The sequence below is a fragment of the Phoenix dactylifera genome, chromosome 18 (assembly GCF_009389715.1).
Source record: "Phoenix dactylifera cultivar Barhee BC4 chromosome 18, palm_55x_up_171113_PBpolish2nd_filt_p, whole genome shotgun sequence".
In the NCBI taxonomy this organism is placed as follows: Eukaryota; Viridiplantae; Streptophyta; class Magnoliopsida; order Arecales; family Arecaceae; genus Phoenix; species Phoenix dactylifera.
In genome coordinates, this window is record NC_052409.1 from 2,800,259 (window position 1) to 2,817,992 (window position 17,734).

The window sequence follows — 17,734 nt, forward strand, 5'->3', positions numbered from 1 at the left end:
TCAAAAATGGTAATAATAGTAATACTACTAAATATAGTAATACTACTAAAAATAATAATAGTACTAAAAATAGTAAAAGTGTGGAAAATAGTAATAATAGTAAAAATAATAAAAGTACTAAAAATAGTAATAGTGCTAAAATTAGTAATACTACTAAATATAGTAATATATATATATATATATATATATATATATATATATATATATATATATATATATATATATATATATGTATATATGTATATGTATGTATATATGTATGTATGTATATGTATGTGTGTGTATATGAATGTATGTATATGTATGTGTGTGTATATGAATGTATGTATGTATATATATACATATATATGTTTATGTATGTGTGTATATGTATATATGTTTGTATATACGTATGTATGGGTGTGTATATGTGTGTGTGTGTACTTTATGTATGTATGTATGTATGTATGTATGTATGTATGTATGTATGTATGTATGTATATATATATATATATATATATATATATATATATATATATATATATGTGTGTGTGTATATATGTAAATCAGCACTCTATGATCTGCCAATATGGAAATGTGCATGTAAAAAATCTTTTTTGCTATTCTTTTGGCACATAATCAAAGTAGATAATGGGTATGGTTTCACCCCTTTTTTTGGTGGGAATCATGTATCCATTAAACCAACATTCTATGATGCACCAATATGGAAATTGACAGGAATGAAGAGTTTATACATTGGCACCTCCCATTCCTGGGAACCAAAGTGGTCTTGAACATGCCAACGACTCATGCCCGCAACATTCACTGCATGGATTTTCAGTCGCTCTTATTGTCCCATGCTTGTCAAGGCAACAGTTTGGTAAATCTTCACTGCATCCGAGCAAGCCTTAGCACGGATCTCCAACGAGATGGAGACAAAATACGTGTCATGACTGATGAGCATCATCAAAGCAAACCCCTACAGTGTGAGACCTAATAATCAACAGGCTTTAGGGGAATATCACAATCATTCAACAAGAAGATTGCTTATTCATTGAAATCAGAATAGCATGTCCCCAAGTATCTCTCCAGCTGTACCACTTCGAGAGATAATCGTCACTGCTTTTCACCACTGTAATGGTGAAACGCTACATCCTTCCTGCTCTTTCCACTCCATCCAAGCAACACTAGATGGGCAATATTCCAAATATGATGAACCATGCAATTTAGCAATAGATTATGTGCTGGGAATTGTAACAAAAACATCTGAGGTTAGCACTAAAAGGCTGTAGAGACAACCTGCTGAAAAATAATTCCAGCAACGTCCTTAACAATTACTCCCACAAGGAATTAATTTGACACCTGTTTCATATTTAATACCAAAGATTCACAAAAAAAAATAATGATGTCATCTTATCTAAAATGTTTTGAACAAGTAAAAGAGAAAGTACCACCCTTGGATGCACATGAAAAAGATTTCGGAATGTGACCTGATCTAATGAGAAAAAAATGCTTTCATTTTAATAGGAAGTATCCGGCATAATCCAGATGCCCAGAATGATAGTAGCCTCAGCCCAAACGTCCGAATTGATTGAGAAGCAACAATGATATGTTCTGCTGAGCAAATTACCAGCGCCAATCTTTCAACATTATCCTGATGATTGTATGTTTCAGAACGCAACAAATGCACCATCTTCATGAATGCAAATGGTAATCCAAATCAAAACCACGGGGATCAGATGGGCTAGCGCCTGGTCTGTCAAGCAAAGCAACTGACTGAATAGAAGGATATAAAGCATAAACAGTATTGAGGTTGCATCTCTAATTTGTTTTCTCACTTGTCAAAGCATGAAACACTTGAAATTCATACATATCTTGAATCGCAGCTAGAACCAGGTGTCATCTATATCTAAATAAGCATTTATTTTATTAAAAATTAATAAAATAAATGCGTATGCGGGGAAAGATACAATGAGACTATAATAACATGACAGGATCTGAAAAAGCAAGAGTTGCAAGACAAAATCCCTCCTCACATGATGCAAGCCACAAAGCTATTTTTGCCAAGGTCACAATAATTTTCAGTCTTTGTTTCTATCAACTCAGCACCTCATAAATATCTTTTTACCTAACCTATTCAGCAGAATTTCCTTGAGTGTTGGTGTGCCAGTACGTCGGGGGGCACAGGTTCAGATTTGAGTTTGTGATTAGCCATTCCTTTCCTTGTGGTTGTTTATAGTCAATCAGACTTTTGAAGTATGAAAGTAAGGTCAAAAAAAAGCAAGTGATTTAAGAATCATGGTTTACCTTTTATTTATGGTGCAATAATGAAACTTGAGGTTTCCATCATTTTTGTCTTCAATATACTGCAACCACAGAACACAAGAATAAAGTCCTCAAAAATATCATTTGATAGTGCTCATTGGCAGAATATAAAAATAACCACTGTTGACAATATCCTCCCAACTAAAGGCTTGCAACTAAATACAAGATAAAAATTATGGAAATCGAACTAACCCTACAATTCCACCATAAGCATAAAAAGACTGATAAAAGAAAACAACAAAAAAAGAAGGATGCATAGTCAAGAAAGAGAAGGGGATAACCATCTTTAAGGCGACAATGACTGATGAAAATGCTAGGGAATCAAATGGTATATCATCCAAGGCAAAAAGTGCACATTCCAGTGACTCAGGGCCTGGAGAAAAATGTGGTGTCTTTAGTCTTGCTTGGAATATGATGTAACTCTGTACTGCATATGAGAGTGAAAACACATCAGAAGCTTCATGTCAAAGCCCATGGTGACTATAAATATCCAAAATCAGTTCCCAATAAAATTATGTTATCTCACTTGGCCAATGAGAGGAATATCTAACTGAGCAAATGGCGAAACTATTTCCACTTCAGCACATGCTTCTTCTAAGGTTTCCCTGACTGCCCCTTCTGCAGCTGACTCCCCAATTTCCAAATAACCGGCAGGAAGAGTCCTGCAGACATGTGATGTATACCAGTCAAAGATGAATATCAAAGACTCTAAAGTGATCAAATAGATAGGTGTTGTCATGATGCAGAAACAAATATCAGCAACTAAATTGAACATGAGGTGCTAGCAACAGAAACTTGGTTATCATAAACAGTTTGTTGACTCGTCAGAATAAGTTAATTATATACATAAAGCACAAAATTATGGCACCGTTCCTATCAAATAGTTAAATTGTTCAAAAATAAAACGAATGTTGAACAAGCGTTCTAAAAGGCCCTTATTGCACAGATAAGCACATTCAGCCATGTACACAACTTCCAAATCATACAACAGTGACACTTCAAGGACTGATAAAACATATTACCTGCTTGAACTTTGAATAAACTGAAAAACATTAACTTCAATTGATGGTATCCTATGCATAGAATAACATATTATTGAGGATAACTGTTTGCCCAGGTTTGTAAAAGTTACCGTTAAAAAATATTGATAGAGATGTGGACTACATTTTTTTATCAAATCTGCACTCAGAATTGCATTGTTTATCACTTTATCTGAACAGTAGCTACGCTTGGTACTTTTGGCTGTGGATACAAGAAAGTGTTCAAACAAAGTAGACAGATCATTTATGTATAACTCTACAAACTCCTTACAAGTACAATTCAGGCAAAAAGTGCATGCACCTGCACATCTGATTTTGAAATGTGTGCTCCAAAAGCTTCCACCATGGATCCGAGTCTATTGAACATCCAAGTTATTTCTGAAAGTATGTGTAGGTGCCCGGAAAGGACCAGCCCACTCAAGTGGAGGCAATAATGTGAGAGATGCAACGAGCATAAAAGTTATCTAGACTGAAATAAACAGGTTGCAGTTATATGCAACTTTCTCCACCTTTCTCAACCTTCTTTCATAATATTCTAGTTAACAGGCAACCCAATTGCCAGCATGTGGTAAAGATTCATACATGTTGACTTAAGAATCAAAATCACATACAACATCCTCCATGGAACAGATAGCATTCCCTCTAAAGCTAACTTCAACATGTAACTCAATCTTGCTTCATTAAATTACAAGCCATTTCAAGCAAGATAGCGCACCGATTGAGCTGTAAGTGAGCCCCAAAACCAAAATCACCCTCCTCAATTGCGACTGCTACCCCTTATCACCCTGGAAGCCACCTTTGCAAAAGAAAAAAGGTCTCAATGACTGGATATGCATTTCATCAAGGATCGTAAACCCACAAAAGTATTTTTTTTCAAAAAACAGAAAAGAAAGAAAGCGAAAAGGGCTTCATAGAAGGATCACCTTTCTACCTCCAGTCAACTCCACACTTCAGGTCATCAATTTTAAAGTCATCATTCATCATAAAAAGGAGACACCAGTCCAATCTTATCATTCTAGATATAACTTCATAAACATGGGCACCTGATCGTTTGAAGATCAATACCTCATTCATAAAATACCTTTATGCATACAGGCTCTATCTCATTTACTCACCATTCCACAATAGTCTCAACTGTTGCACACTTGATTGCCTCTCTGATAAGAACGTGAGCTAACTTATTATAAGAGGACGAACCGCCCAAAAGGCATTTTGTTATGCCTCAAGTCCAGCTCAAAAAGCTGCCCTCGCCTTTTTGTATTTATTAAATTCAAAGAGAACAAGAAAAGGGAAGGAAAGATAAGAGCAAGAGATATCACTGAATAAAACTACATGATATCCTACCAAAAAAACATAAAACTACATTATACGAGTATCTATATACTTTGTTTTAAGAATTTGTTCATTTTGGTCATGAAACAAAAAAGAACCCCTTAGGTCACTTAAGTACATAAACAGAGCAATCAAAAAACTCAAATTCTTGAATTACACAATGGTTTAATAACCATTCCAACCAAGCTAATTCCCTAGCTTGTGGATGAATATCATGGATAACTGGCTCAAAAATATAGCATCAAGTTGATAACATTGAAGCTTTGTACTGAAGACATTGACTAGCTCATTCTATTGATGAAATCATAAAGTTGACAACTCTCATGATCACCTTGTTATGCAGAGAGCAGCAAGGTATTCAACATGTTTGGTTGGTCCATGAAGGAGAGCGCTCTGTGTCTCAGCCCACTTACCATAGTAGAGGTTCAAGTAAACTCTAAGTTATATGTACAATTATAAAAATTTTGGCCATAGATCTACCCCGTATTAGCATTTATTCTAGCAACCACAAATTCTTGCTTTTACATTTACATCCACCAATGGGACTAATTTTCAATTGATAGACTTCCTATGTATAAGAGAGTCTCCCTAATCAGTATATTCCAAAGTATCAATGGTTAATGGGTGTCAGTTTGGCTTGTACATAATCACTTAATCAGGTTTCATTCTGTTATACCTTAAGCAGCAGGGAGCAGTACCCTAAGAAGAAATACAAAGACACTGTATGAACTAGATAAGAAAGATTTCTTGCACTGTGTCAAGGTTTAATTTGTAGTAGAACAGGTCAGAATACTACAAAGAATCATAGGGGCAGGATTTCTTTACCCTAGGAAAAGTTGTCTCCTAAGCAAATGAATCACATATCATAAATGGTATATAAAGTTGCAGCCTTGATTATGCATCTTCAAACACAATAACTCTGGTAAATGGAGACTATGTTGTTCAATATCATGATAGAGTTTAAATCCCAAAATTGGGGCATGTCCCTGTCTAGTGCTGGGCCAGTACAGTAACGGGATGGTACGTACAGATTGGAATGACCATTAACAACAAGAATAAAGAGAAAAAATACTAAAAATAAAAAATAAAAATTAGTGTTCAAGAAGCTAGCCTGTCTCAAATTTCATGAAGCAACCATCCCACTCTGCCCTAGCCGGGATAGACTAGGGCAATCCAGTCTGCGGAGACTTAGTTTTGGATTCTTCCCATGACCCTCTCTCTCTCCGGATCGATACAGTACTGGCAGCACAGACCGGGACTGACCACATCATTAAACCTATTATCTTCTATTAATATAATACCATAAACTTTTACCAGTAAATCATCATGTTCCAAGAATATTTCTGCACCGCATCTAGTCCATGTACTATTACAACATTACTGAACTTCTTATCATAATATACCAGACTTGCTAATTCATTTATAACAAGAATAAAAATCAGTACATTTATATACATGTATATATGCATCCTCCCAATTTTAAAATTTTAATAATCTACGGTTTTATATCTCTACTAGTTTAAAGAATAGATGCACATAAATTCAAGTAGGGGAAATAAGTTTAGTTGAAACCAACAATCGCAAACTATAACCACATAAACAGAACCAAGGTCATGCAAAATCAACCACTTGGTTCATTAGATTTGATCATCATGATCAAAAACAAAACAAGAGAAAAAATAAACCAAGTATTCAAACAACTAGAGGTGAAGAGAATAGGATAAGCACCAGAGTCCATAAGATGGCTCAATTTTGCGTTTGCATAGCAAAATCTTCTCATTATGCTCCACTAAGCAACCAACAACCTGCAACATTGATCCCCAAAGGCCCAGAGTGAACATAAAAGTAACTTGAAAAATGATGACTTTTGATAATGATTAATATTAATTCAAATTGTAACCCAAATTGATGAGAGAAGGCTTGATGGTCACAATGGTTACTAAAAATCCTACCTTCTCATAACATAGTATCTAGGTTGGATGACTGCATGGACTTGATCCTAGTTTCTAAGCTTACTGAATTGGTGACAATGTTGATCCCTGTGCCTTGAACCAGCTCAGATATGGAGCCCTAAATCTCTTTCCCAATAATTCAGATTATGAAGAAGTATCATAGGCAAAATATGGGTTTTACTATCATGTGTGAGAAGCAAGTTGTATTGCTATAACAGGTTCATGTAAATAGAGATGTATATCGATGATTGTTAGGTAAGATCCGGCCATTTGAGCATTATGTTGTTCTGGATGTATGCATTAATGGCGGCATATTAGCTTACGTTCAGAATGAGGGCATATAGAATTTACATGCATCTAATATCTACAAGTCTGACATAAGATTATATGTATACTATAAAAAAAATCTTTTCTTTTAGTGCTTAGCCAATGAGGTTCTTCCATCTACACTTGCCAATTTGGAGCTCTTGCAAAGTGGAACCATGCAGTACCAGACACGAGATAGATCTTCCAAAGAACAAGGCTTTTTTCGAATAAGCCAATTCATTTGGGACCCTGCGGATCCATTCTTTTTCCTATTCAAAGATCAGCCCTTTGTCTCTGTGTTTTCACGTCGAGAATTCTTTGCAGATGAAGAAATTCAAAGAGACTTATTACTTTCCAAACAAATCATCTACATCTATATATAAACGCTGGTTCATCAAGAATACGCAAGAAAAGCACTTCGAATTGTTGATTCATCGCCAGAGATGGCTTAGAACCAATAGTTCATTATCTAATGGATCTTTCCGTTCTAATACTCCATGCACCTACTCCGACATTCGCAAGAGATACAAGAAATGACAATAAGTCTCGTCATTAAATTATTTAAAATTTAATAATATTTTTGAATATTAAATATTAATAGAAATATTAATAGAAATTAAAAAAATAAAATAAAATGTAAAATAAAAGAACGAAAAAAGTTTAAAAAAAGTACTTATCATTCATTGGTGAGGGATGACCTTATGATAAAGAACTGAAGTTCAAATAGAGAAGAAAATAAGGAAACAAAAGTTTTAGCTTAACATATGTATATTTGTTTTAAAAGTGCAAAGAGGAATTGATTAGATCCACACACATTCTTATGAGCAAACACTTATAATACCGCAACTCATGCCTTATGAAGCATCTTATCCAATTTTACAATTCATTTATTCTGCTGAAACAAATGTTAATCAGAACATGAGTTTGAACGAAGCTGATTCATTCATTAGTAAAGCCAAAATCAATAGAAGTGCTATTGTGAAAAAGTTAAGACCTCGGGCTCGGGGACGTAGTTATACGATAAAAAAAACCACTTGTCATATAACAATTGTATTAAAGGAAAAATCTAAATCATTTTTAGATCGATCAATCTAAGATTTAGATTCATATTAAAAATATGAATGGAAAGAGAACATAATAGAAAAATATGGGACAAAAAATAAATCCACTTGGTTTCAGACTTGGTACAACCCAAAGTCACCGTTCCTTTTGGTTCGCACAAACAAAAAATTATTCCGTGGGTTTACAGGAAGATGAAAAAATACGGAATTGTATCAAGAACTATGTACAAAACGATAGGAGCAGGTTTTGAAGGAATCACATGTCTAGGAATTCAAAAAAGAATTGATTGGATCCAGGTCATAATCCACGCCACTCAAATGTGGCTAGTACTTACAGTATCACTAGCAGTTAAAATACCACAAAATTGCATGGTATAAGAAAACCTTTCCTTTATGAGGATGAAATAAGAAACAGCATCAGCATATACCAAAAGCCTGAAGCTCACAAGTCATACCATTTTTGGGTTTTCGTAGTGGATGCTCCCACAGACAGTGCAAACTGCTCTGACCTTTTCTTCACCATCCGGTACAACTTCCTTAGTTGGGTTCCCACAAGCTTGACAGAAGCTTACTTTGGGTTTATGTACCTACAATTACTTGATAATACAAGATCACGAATCTGGACAAGAACTAAACTTCAGACAACACATCTCAAAGCTTTTAAAATTCAAAATTCAGCGATGCAGCAGTAGAAACAAAATTCTCCACTAAATTCGACTAAAAACCTAATTCCTTTACTCCTTCCTTCATATAGGAATATATCCAAACTTAAGCAAAGCTCCATCACAGAAGGTTAATTAACAATCGCAAAACCAGAGAAGAAATCAGCAACGTCCAAAATACCAAATAATCCGAGTGATTAGCAGGTAAATTTGCAGGCGACTACCAAATGCCATTCATCAAATTATTTTATTCATCAACTCTCGACTAACCATTTTCGCTCATTTCCATAGTAAAGATCAATAATCCATTAATCCAAATTCTTAAGAAAATAGAAAGCAAAATCCCACCAATCCCTCTGCAAATCACAAAAGAAAAACCCAAGACCCGTCTCCCCAGTTTCTTGAAACCCACCCTCGATTCGTAAAAGGGGGAAAATAAAACAAGAATTCGTAACAAAAAAATGAAAGATCAAACCCTTTCCATCCATAACAAGAGCAAAGCCCGCATAACTCACCACGGGCAGCGGCACCGCCAGTCCGGAGGCCACATCAGCGTGGGCGTCCGCCTCCGAAGCACCGGAAGACATCCGAAAGGCCCTGAAATAGCCGCCGCCGGATTGCGAGCGAGAGACGGGGAGCAGCGCGGCGTGGGGAGAGAACCTCGGCGTATGGAGAGGGCGTTGATCGAGGGGAGGGCGAGGAGGCTACGAGGCTTGCCTTGGAGGAGGAACGGAGAGACGACCTCGAATCCAAGAAGGAAGTGGAGGGATATAAGGACGATTTGGGGAGGGATTGATTCGGAGGCTTTGTAGGAGGAGGAGGTTGGGTTCAGGTCGCGCTTCGGACGGAAATAATATTGGTTGGACCAGGTCCGCCAGCTCAGCGGTAGACCAGTCCAACCACAAAGCAACACGCACAGCCATGCCCGTTCTCCAATTTTTTTTTCCACGCGACTTGCTCCGTGGTCTGAATGGTCCACCGCTGAGCTGGTGGACCTGGTCCAACCAAAACCACCCGCTTCAGACACATCGCCATCCCGATTGGTGGCTTGGGGGAGCCCCGAGGGCTCGGCGAGGGATGGAGATGGGCTCACGAAGGGATCGAGCAATCCTAGCCGTTCATTTGGGGGAATCGCTTCGCCAAATCCATCCGGAGATGAAGTGGGTTGAGTCCGAGTTTACGCAGCCGGGAACCAGATGTCGTCGCAAACTATATTTTAGGTATTTCTCAATGCTTGTCAGCATTACGTAAGCAAACCAAAGGCGAAATTTAAATTACTCATCGAGGTTTAAATTATTTTAAATTTAATAAAAGCGATGCGAGCCCGGATGTATTTTACTCTCTTGGGAATGATCGACCAGGAGCATGGGCAAACACAAGATCAGAGAGCCGCAAGGATACTTGAACCTCCATGGGCTCGTTTGGTTCGTGGAAAGCATTTTTCCTTCTAAAAATATGATTTCTGGGAAACATATTCCTAGGAAGAGTATGCTTAGGAAGGTACTTTTGGTATGTTTGGTTGACCATGGAAAAGTGACAAATTTACAAAGTACTTATGTTTGGTTGACCATCCAATTTTCTAAAAAAATTATGCATAATTCCTATTATGCCCTTAATAAAAATTAGGTCTACCTCTTTAATACTTCTTTAATGCTGAAGCGTTTTTTAGGAAAAAAATAAAAATGAAGTGATTCCCGCCTCATGGGAAAGTAACTTTCCAATATTTTTCATGGGAAAGACTTTTCCATGAATATGGGAATCATATTCCCACGGAAATACAACTTTTCCATCTTTTTTTTTTTTAAAAAAACTCCAACCAAACAAGAGGTATCTCATTACTTTTCCATTGATTACATTTTCTCCCTTTCTTTTTTCGCGAACTAAACGAGCCCTATATATCTGTCACGGCTGCCAACCAGTCAGCTGGCTAGTTCCTTCTCCTAAAAATATGAGAAGCTTGAAGGCAAGAATAGACTCCTTAACATGCCAGATATCATACAGCGGGGGAGAGATTTCATGGGTAGCGACTGGATGGTCATTAATCCAAGCAATGGCCATGGTAGAGTGTTATGAATAATAATAAAATATAAAAGAAAATGGAAATGGTATAGTATATTTGTTGTCGTTGGGATCGAAATTGTTTCAGGAACCGAGCTGATGAAGTCGCCGACGAGATTGGTGGGTTGGCTGTACCGATTGGAGAGGTTAGCTTGAAGGTTGCTGCATGTCTTCGAGGCAAAGAGGATGTTCGGATGGTGGCTTTGAGTCATGCTTTGACCTGAAAAAAAATCTTCTTGCTGGAAAATGTCTAGCAAGAGAACCCTCCGATGCCAAATCAGACAAAACTCTTAGTGGACGGCAAAAGTATTGTAAGAATGATAGAATAACGGCATAAGGGAATGAAAAGAAATAGAAGCAACACTTATCTGGAGGGTCTCTTAGGAGTAGTTTATATAGACGAGGGACAGTGCCCATCGCCAAGACATCATGCACATGCATTAGCCATGTTTGATAATAGGTCTTGTGTCCTGAAGATTATGCTCGGGCTGCGCATCTCGCCTACACGTTTCGCACATGCATCTCATATGCACGGATCACTCATTTATCATGCAATTATGAGAACCATTCATGAACGTGATTGAGCTATCAGCAATTGGGAAAACAATTTGAATTTTGAAGAACTCTCTATGCGCCCTTGAGGTCAACTATATTGCAGGTTTTTATTGGTCGGCTTATGATGTCGCAGCGAGCTCCTATTGGTCAATATGTTAGATAAGCTATGGTCAGTTCCAAGGCGTATCAACATCAAAGTTTATATGAGTGAAAAATGAACAAGTGAGGAAGTGGGTGGCAAGATATTTTTTTTGCTTCTATGCAAACCCATGAATTTGAATGGAAAAATACAAAATCTCCCACTTAAAGACTTGTTTCAGCATCTTCCAAAACACATGGAACACCAAGGGAAGCTCAGTCTTACCTTAGGTAAGCCCGTGTCCAAGGGAAGCTCTGCCCCACATGAACTTCTGTTTAGTGATGTGCTTCGTAATTACATTAGCTGCATTCTTATTAGTTTGCATAGAATTCTTTTTTGTTCCCCCCAACGTCTTGAACAAAGTGATACTAGACATCTATACTAACAAAGTGAAATGTAGTACGCTTTAACCATTGTAATAGATATTTGTCACGATCCAGAACCTCATCCAAAAAAGCTACCTAGAAAGTAATTTTTGAGTTACTTAGTCCTACCCCATATGGGGACCATACCCAAAAAGTTAAGCCGAAAGGTATTTTTTGGGTTCTTTCGTCCTGTATAAGTATTCAAAATCTTCTCGGCGAATAACCGATATGGAACTAAACACACACCCATACGGATCCTCACATGTACCTTCTTTTTTCCTTCCATGCAACTCTCTTAAGCAGCCTCTTGAGCCATATAGCATCCTTGCATGTATAACCACCATGTATTTAGCTTCTATAGCAAAAAGAGCAACAACAAATCATAGATCAGACATCCAACTCACTGCACCTCATGCTATACAGAACATAGCCGCCTGTTGACAGAACACCTTCGATCTCTACCACCAACAAATTATAGATCAGACATCCAAACTCACTGCGCCTCATGATATATAGAACATAACCTGTGGCAGAATACTTTTGATCTCTATCACCAACAAAATCTACACCATCATACAGATAGCAATACCCAGTAATACCTCCCAAGTAATAAAGATCCACTTCACAACTTTTGAATAATCTTGACCTGAATTGGTCATATATCTTACCATTTTTATTGTTTGAGCAATGACAAGCCTAATGCAAACCATAACAAACATTTATGTCGCATCCAGGCATTTAATCTACCAAGAAAAAACTAAAAAAAAGGATCTTTACAGCCTTCTCTTCTCGCTTATTTATTCAGTTCATACCATTTATATACCTTACAAGATCATCTTTTTCACGTCCCACTACATCCCGGGGGATAAAAATAATTAAGCTTACAGGCGAGATACATATAGCCGCCACCTTCTCTCCAGTTTATTTGAGCAATTGAGCAGCGATTTTTCTGAAAAAAATAAAATCGACTGGATCTCAAATATATTGTCAGAAGAATTTGCTTGTGTAATCATTCATCTTCAAAGAAAGAAAATCCCACGCGTTAAATCCCAGCCATCAATAGATCATCAAATCCACTTGAATCCTAAAGCTAATTAACAAAGAAAACAAATGGAAGGGCAGAACTTTCTCCAACAACAACAAAATGCACCAGCTAACTCTTTCCAAAACCGTCTGGATCAGAGCCAGCTCAACTCTTAGACAGTCACCTAAGGCCCCGGCCCCTAAATACATTTATTATAGTGAGTTCCAAAATAAGGATCCAAATGCATTGAGGCTTCCAAATGCATTAGGGGTCTTTATAGCTATAAATATATTGATGCCCCTAAATATATTTATGTTAGGACATATTTCTTACCTAAAGAAATTTATTATCTCTTTCTTTTTGTATGCATTGAGGCTCCCAAATGCATTTATGTTGGAGCCTTCAAATTCGCCTTAGCCCCTAAATGCATTGAGGGGCTCCTGGTCTGGATGCCTCAACCCCTCTCCCCCAGCCATGGCCATATATACGAACAAGAAGAGTTTCATCAATTTATGGAAGGATTTGATACTTCCTATCCCAATATCAATCCCCATTATCACAGGGTTTCATCACCATCCATTATACTTGGCATCCGCTGAGATTATCACAAAAAAACCAAACCCCCCCAAAAAAAAACAAAAACATTCAAAACGATATGATCCAAAGGAAGGAACTCCAACCTTTTAGTTTCTAGTTTCTACCCATGTAAAAAAAAAAAAAAAAAATTTAGAAAGAAAGACTAGTCCTCCACATAAGATGAAAGCTAATATTTACATAACGAAGAACCAGTCCTGCCTTTCCCTTCCAAATCCACTCTCCCTCACTCCCTAATCGGAGTGAGGGCGCTCTCTTCGCAACCCCCGACACTCTTCTCCGAGCAAACATCTCCTCCCCCCTCATTCTCCGACACCTCCTCCTCCTCGTTAGGAATCTTCTCCGATGCGGACGCCGCTTCCTCGTTGTGGTCATTATTCTCCTCCCTATCGCGGCGCTGGGACTCGAGCACCCGAAGCCTCCTACACATGTCCGCCATGTCCCTCTCCATCAAGAAAAGCCTCTCCTTCAGCGTCAAATTCTCCTCCTCCAGCTGCGCAATGTGGGTGTCGTGGTCGTCGACCCGGTTCTCAAGCAAATACGACGCGGGCCCGCCTTGCTCCTCGCCGGGGTATACCATCTCGAACCGGCTGAGGTCGTGGTCCAGCCGCCGTTCCACCTCTATGTGCTCCTCCACGTCACTCTCGCTCGACCCGTCGTCGATGTCCTCCTCCTCCTCACCGGGTCCGGCAGGCCGGATCTCGTAGCCGCTCGGCGAGCGGAGGCGGATGAGGCCCTTCATGGAACCGTACCCGTCGACGCCCCACTCCTCGGCCATGTCCACCAGGCCCTCCCGGGTGGGCGAGAACTTGGGCGTCGGAAGTATCGCCGGCGTCACCGGGCACGGCGACACCAGCGACGCGATCCCGCCGGACTTTTTGGCCCGGATGATGAAGGACGTCGTGTTCCGGGGAGCAAATGGGGCGAATCGGGTGAATTTCTTCTTGGGGTAGAACCTCCGGGCCTTGACGCGGTTCTGGAACTGGAGCTCCTTCAGCGTTGGGGGTTTGTACCCGGATCCGCCGGCGCCACCGCCGCCGCTAGGGGCGGCGGCGGCGGCAGCGGCCTTCTTCCGCTTAACGGCGGCCTTTTTACCCTTCCAATTCATCCATCCAGGCCTGGCTCCCACGGCGCCGCCGGCGGCGAAGACATGGCGGGGTTTCTGGAACCCCATCTGATCGACCACCGCAGCAAGGGGCGGCGGCGGCTGCCAGATCCCGAAACTCCGGTTCATCATCTGCGACGGATCGTTCATCGATTCCCACTCCAAAACCGAATCAAGATCAGTATCAAAGAAAGCCTAACCTTACTTCCAGTTAGATCTAGGGATTAGCCGTTGCGCAAACCCTAACCCTAGACCGCGATCGCAAACCCTAACCCCAACCCTAGATCGCAATCGAGGGCGACCGGGATCTCGAAACGAGGAACGCGGATTCCGTTGGGCCTCGTTTACTTTTTCTCCCCAGATACCCTGCGGAGAGAGAGGAGGAACGAGGGAGGGCAAACGCTTTCCAAGGCCTAGAGGAAGGTCTGGGGTTGGATATTTATAGAGGTGGTGGAGGGAATGGACGGATGGATTTGGTCGAGGGGGATGGATGGCTGGGATTTGGGGGCGAGCGTGCGGTCTCGATTCGTTTGGGCATTTCTTGGATTTTTTATTTATTTTTTTTGACTCGGATTGGAACATTTGGAGCTCTGATGTTCGATCGGTTTGAACGGGAGATGACTAACTGCTCTTAGATTTTGAGAATATTACGAATATTGCCAATATAACTATCGGGGTATTTTGGGGAATGTTGGGACCGAAGAGTATTCTAGGTCCCTGGGTATGAAAAGTGCGATATATTACCAAAATGCCCTTGGAACAAGTATGGTTGCCTCGGTTGCCGTATCTACCATGTAGCGGATCTTTTGGTGCATGTTTAACTCCATCACGAGTTAGCAACTAGTTAGTAGATCTTAATATTAATGATATTAGAAAAACGAAAAAAATTTCATAGACACTTCTCGCAAGTGAAGCCATTTTATTAAAATCTCTACTTAGTAGATCTTTTAACTATAATTATAAATTCCATTTCATGATGGCTGGATCTTGATCGAGAGAGATTAGAAAAATAGCTATGTTTCAAGGATCAGGTAAACAAAGTAATCATGGGCAGAAGATGGACAGATTGGATTTTCCAACAAGATCTATTAACTCATTAACTACTATAATAATAAATTCATAATTTTAATTAATTTTTAATTTAAATAAATATGATTATGACTAGCAGTATGAACCGTTATATCAAAAATATTCATGCAACAATAGTGTTTTATGAGGATATATATATATATATATATATATATATATATATATATATATATATATATATATATATATATATGTAAATATTAAATTAAAAAAATATTCATGAAAATTTGAATGTCTAGAAAAGTATTCATGCAAAAAATATTATATATATATATATATATAGAAATATCTTTCTCGGCGAACATAAAGAAGATTCACCGGTACTATAAGTCTATAATCAAGTGTGAATTTTTAAATATCCATTATCTCAAGCTTTGAACCTGCAATCTTTAATTGCAAAGCAAGGAAGTGTAACAACCGGTTCTAGTTCAAATATCATGCTGTATTGTACGAAAGGTCTGCAACATGAACGCTGAGGAGCAATATCATTATGGTGCCAACTAGTTTGTACATAGTTCATTCTCATTTCTCATTCATTGATATGATGACAAGAATTTGTTAATGATACTTTTGAATGATCCTAGAAACAAATAGCGATATGATATGCTACAGTTTATATTCCCAAACATCCTCTCTTTTTTCCCCTTCTTTTGCTCCTTAACGCTTGGCCTAATTGTTTACATGAACAACCTGGTTTTTAGCACCAGAGACTATGCAAATGCATGTCTAAATCATAATTAGTCTTAAAATTTAGAAATTTCAGTCATAATTATTGAGTCATTTCAGTCAAGTTCCATCGGACTATTGAGATCCATCAAACGTTGGCTTGTATTTTTGCTTAGGCTCAGTTTCTGTAGTAGCTAACTAGGGATGAAGTGCTGCAAACCCACGCGCAAAAAAAATAATGTGTTTTATGAAGATATAGGAATAAATATAAATTTTAAAAATGTATTCATGCATACTTGAATTTTTAGAAAGGTATTCATGAAAAAAAACTCTTAGATAAACATCTAGCATTCGTTCGTTGCACGAGAACTCTGGCATCCCAACATCTCGGCGCTAGAATCCCGTCGTCGTGCGCATATCTTGCCACCTTCCTTCCGGGCTATTCCTTGCTTCTGGGCGGCAGAAGAATTACTTGGAAGCTAGACGATTTGGAAGAAAAAAAAAAAAAGGTAAATCGAGATGTATTCTTATCTATTTACTCGTGATATCTTAGAGATCAAGTATTTGCGCAAGTTTATTATTACTTTAATGTGAAACTTCTATATCTTCGGTTCAAAACTGCATTACCTTTAATCTTTTGAGGAAAAAATCTCATTACTTTAAGCTGCATCTTGTTCATGAATATGAATGTAACTATTGGATTAACTATGCTACAAATTATTCCTATCGATTTAACGGCAATTTTCAGAATAACCTTAGTCTGACGGTATTGTCCACTTGAAGAGAGAGAGAGAGAGAGAGAGCCAAAAACTATAACTCTGTGCAAGAAATAGTTGGTAACATCCATGCCTTTGAATGGCCATGCCGCGCATCAATTGTTCCTTGGTGATGCATGTTGTTTATTTTTTTTAGAAGTTATTTGGAGGACATAAGGTTAGCATCCTTATTTCCGGACCAAATATAGCCTTGGCTTTTATGACTGAAAACAGCAAAGGATTTGAGTAATAAGCCCCAAGCATAATCGCACATTATTTCTGCTACAACTCATGACCTTATTCAAACAAGATAGTCCCAAGATGTAACCAGTGAATAACCATAACACACACCTGCATGGGTCTTTACATGTTCCTCCCATTTTAGCCCTGATATCCTAACCAAACTAAGGATTCAAATCCATTTAAATTTATTTACAAATACCACAAATTCAATTACAAATACTATGATCGGCCTATGATTGGTCCAAATAGGCATGTACTATAGTGTTTCCTAGTTCATATGAGCTATAAATTAAGTTTGATCTGATACCATTTGTAACAATTCTAGACTTCATACAAAAAAGCTAACCGAAAGGTACCATTTAGATTTTTTGAAATTGTATGAGTATCCAAAATTTACTCAGTTAATGTAGCATAAAATACACACCTACATGCATACTCACAGTTCCCATCCAGATGAACTAGTTAGGCTTATTCAAAATTTTTT

The 17,734-nt window shown here is 38.3% G+C and overlaps 2 protein-coding genes across 5 annotated transcripts; both read right to left on the bottom strand.

The window, feature by feature from the left end:
- Window positions 1-1,180: 1,180 nt before the first annotated feature.
- LOC103723373 (nudix hydrolase 23, chloroplastic-like) lies at window positions 1,181-9,480 on the bottom strand. Of its 4 annotated transcripts, XM_039115388.1 has the most exons (8): window positions 9,173-9,480; window positions 8,451-8,582; window positions 6,405-6,481; window positions 2,831-2,966; window positions 2,586-2,726; window positions 2,287-2,345; window positions 2,175-2,201; window positions 1,886-2,130 (listed from the first exon to the last, which is right to left on the bottom strand). In XM_039115388.1, the coding sequence occupies exons 1-8, from the start codon at window positions 9,242-9,244 to the stop codon at window positions 2,082-2,084; spliced, it is 693 nt and encodes a 230-aa protein (XP_038971316.1). In that variant the 5' UTR covers window positions 9,245-9,480; the 3' UTR covers window positions 1,886-2,081. The 4 variants fall into 4 exon arrangements, with proteins under 4 accessions (XP_008812491.2, XP_008812498.2, XP_038971316.1 ...); XM_008814269.4 differs by lacking the exons at window positions 1,886-2,130; window positions 2,175-2,201 and adding an exon at window positions 1,181-1,735 and having other exon boundaries at window positions 9,173-9,474; XM_008814276.4 differs by lacking the exons at window positions 1,886-2,130; window positions 2,175-2,201 and adding an exon at window positions 1,469-1,730 and having other exon boundaries at window positions 9,173-9,477.
- Window positions 9,481-13,319: 3,839 nt separating this feature from the next.
- Window positions 13,320-14,914, bottom strand: LOC103723387. The gene has a single exon (XM_008814289.4). It carries the CDS (start codon window positions 14,645-14,647, stop codon window positions 13,619-13,621), a length of 1,029 nt encoding a protein of 342 aa, XP_008812511.2. The 5' UTR covers window positions 14,648-14,914; the 3' UTR covers window positions 13,320-13,618.
- Between the last annotated feature and the right edge of the window lie 2,820 nt (window positions 14,915-17,734).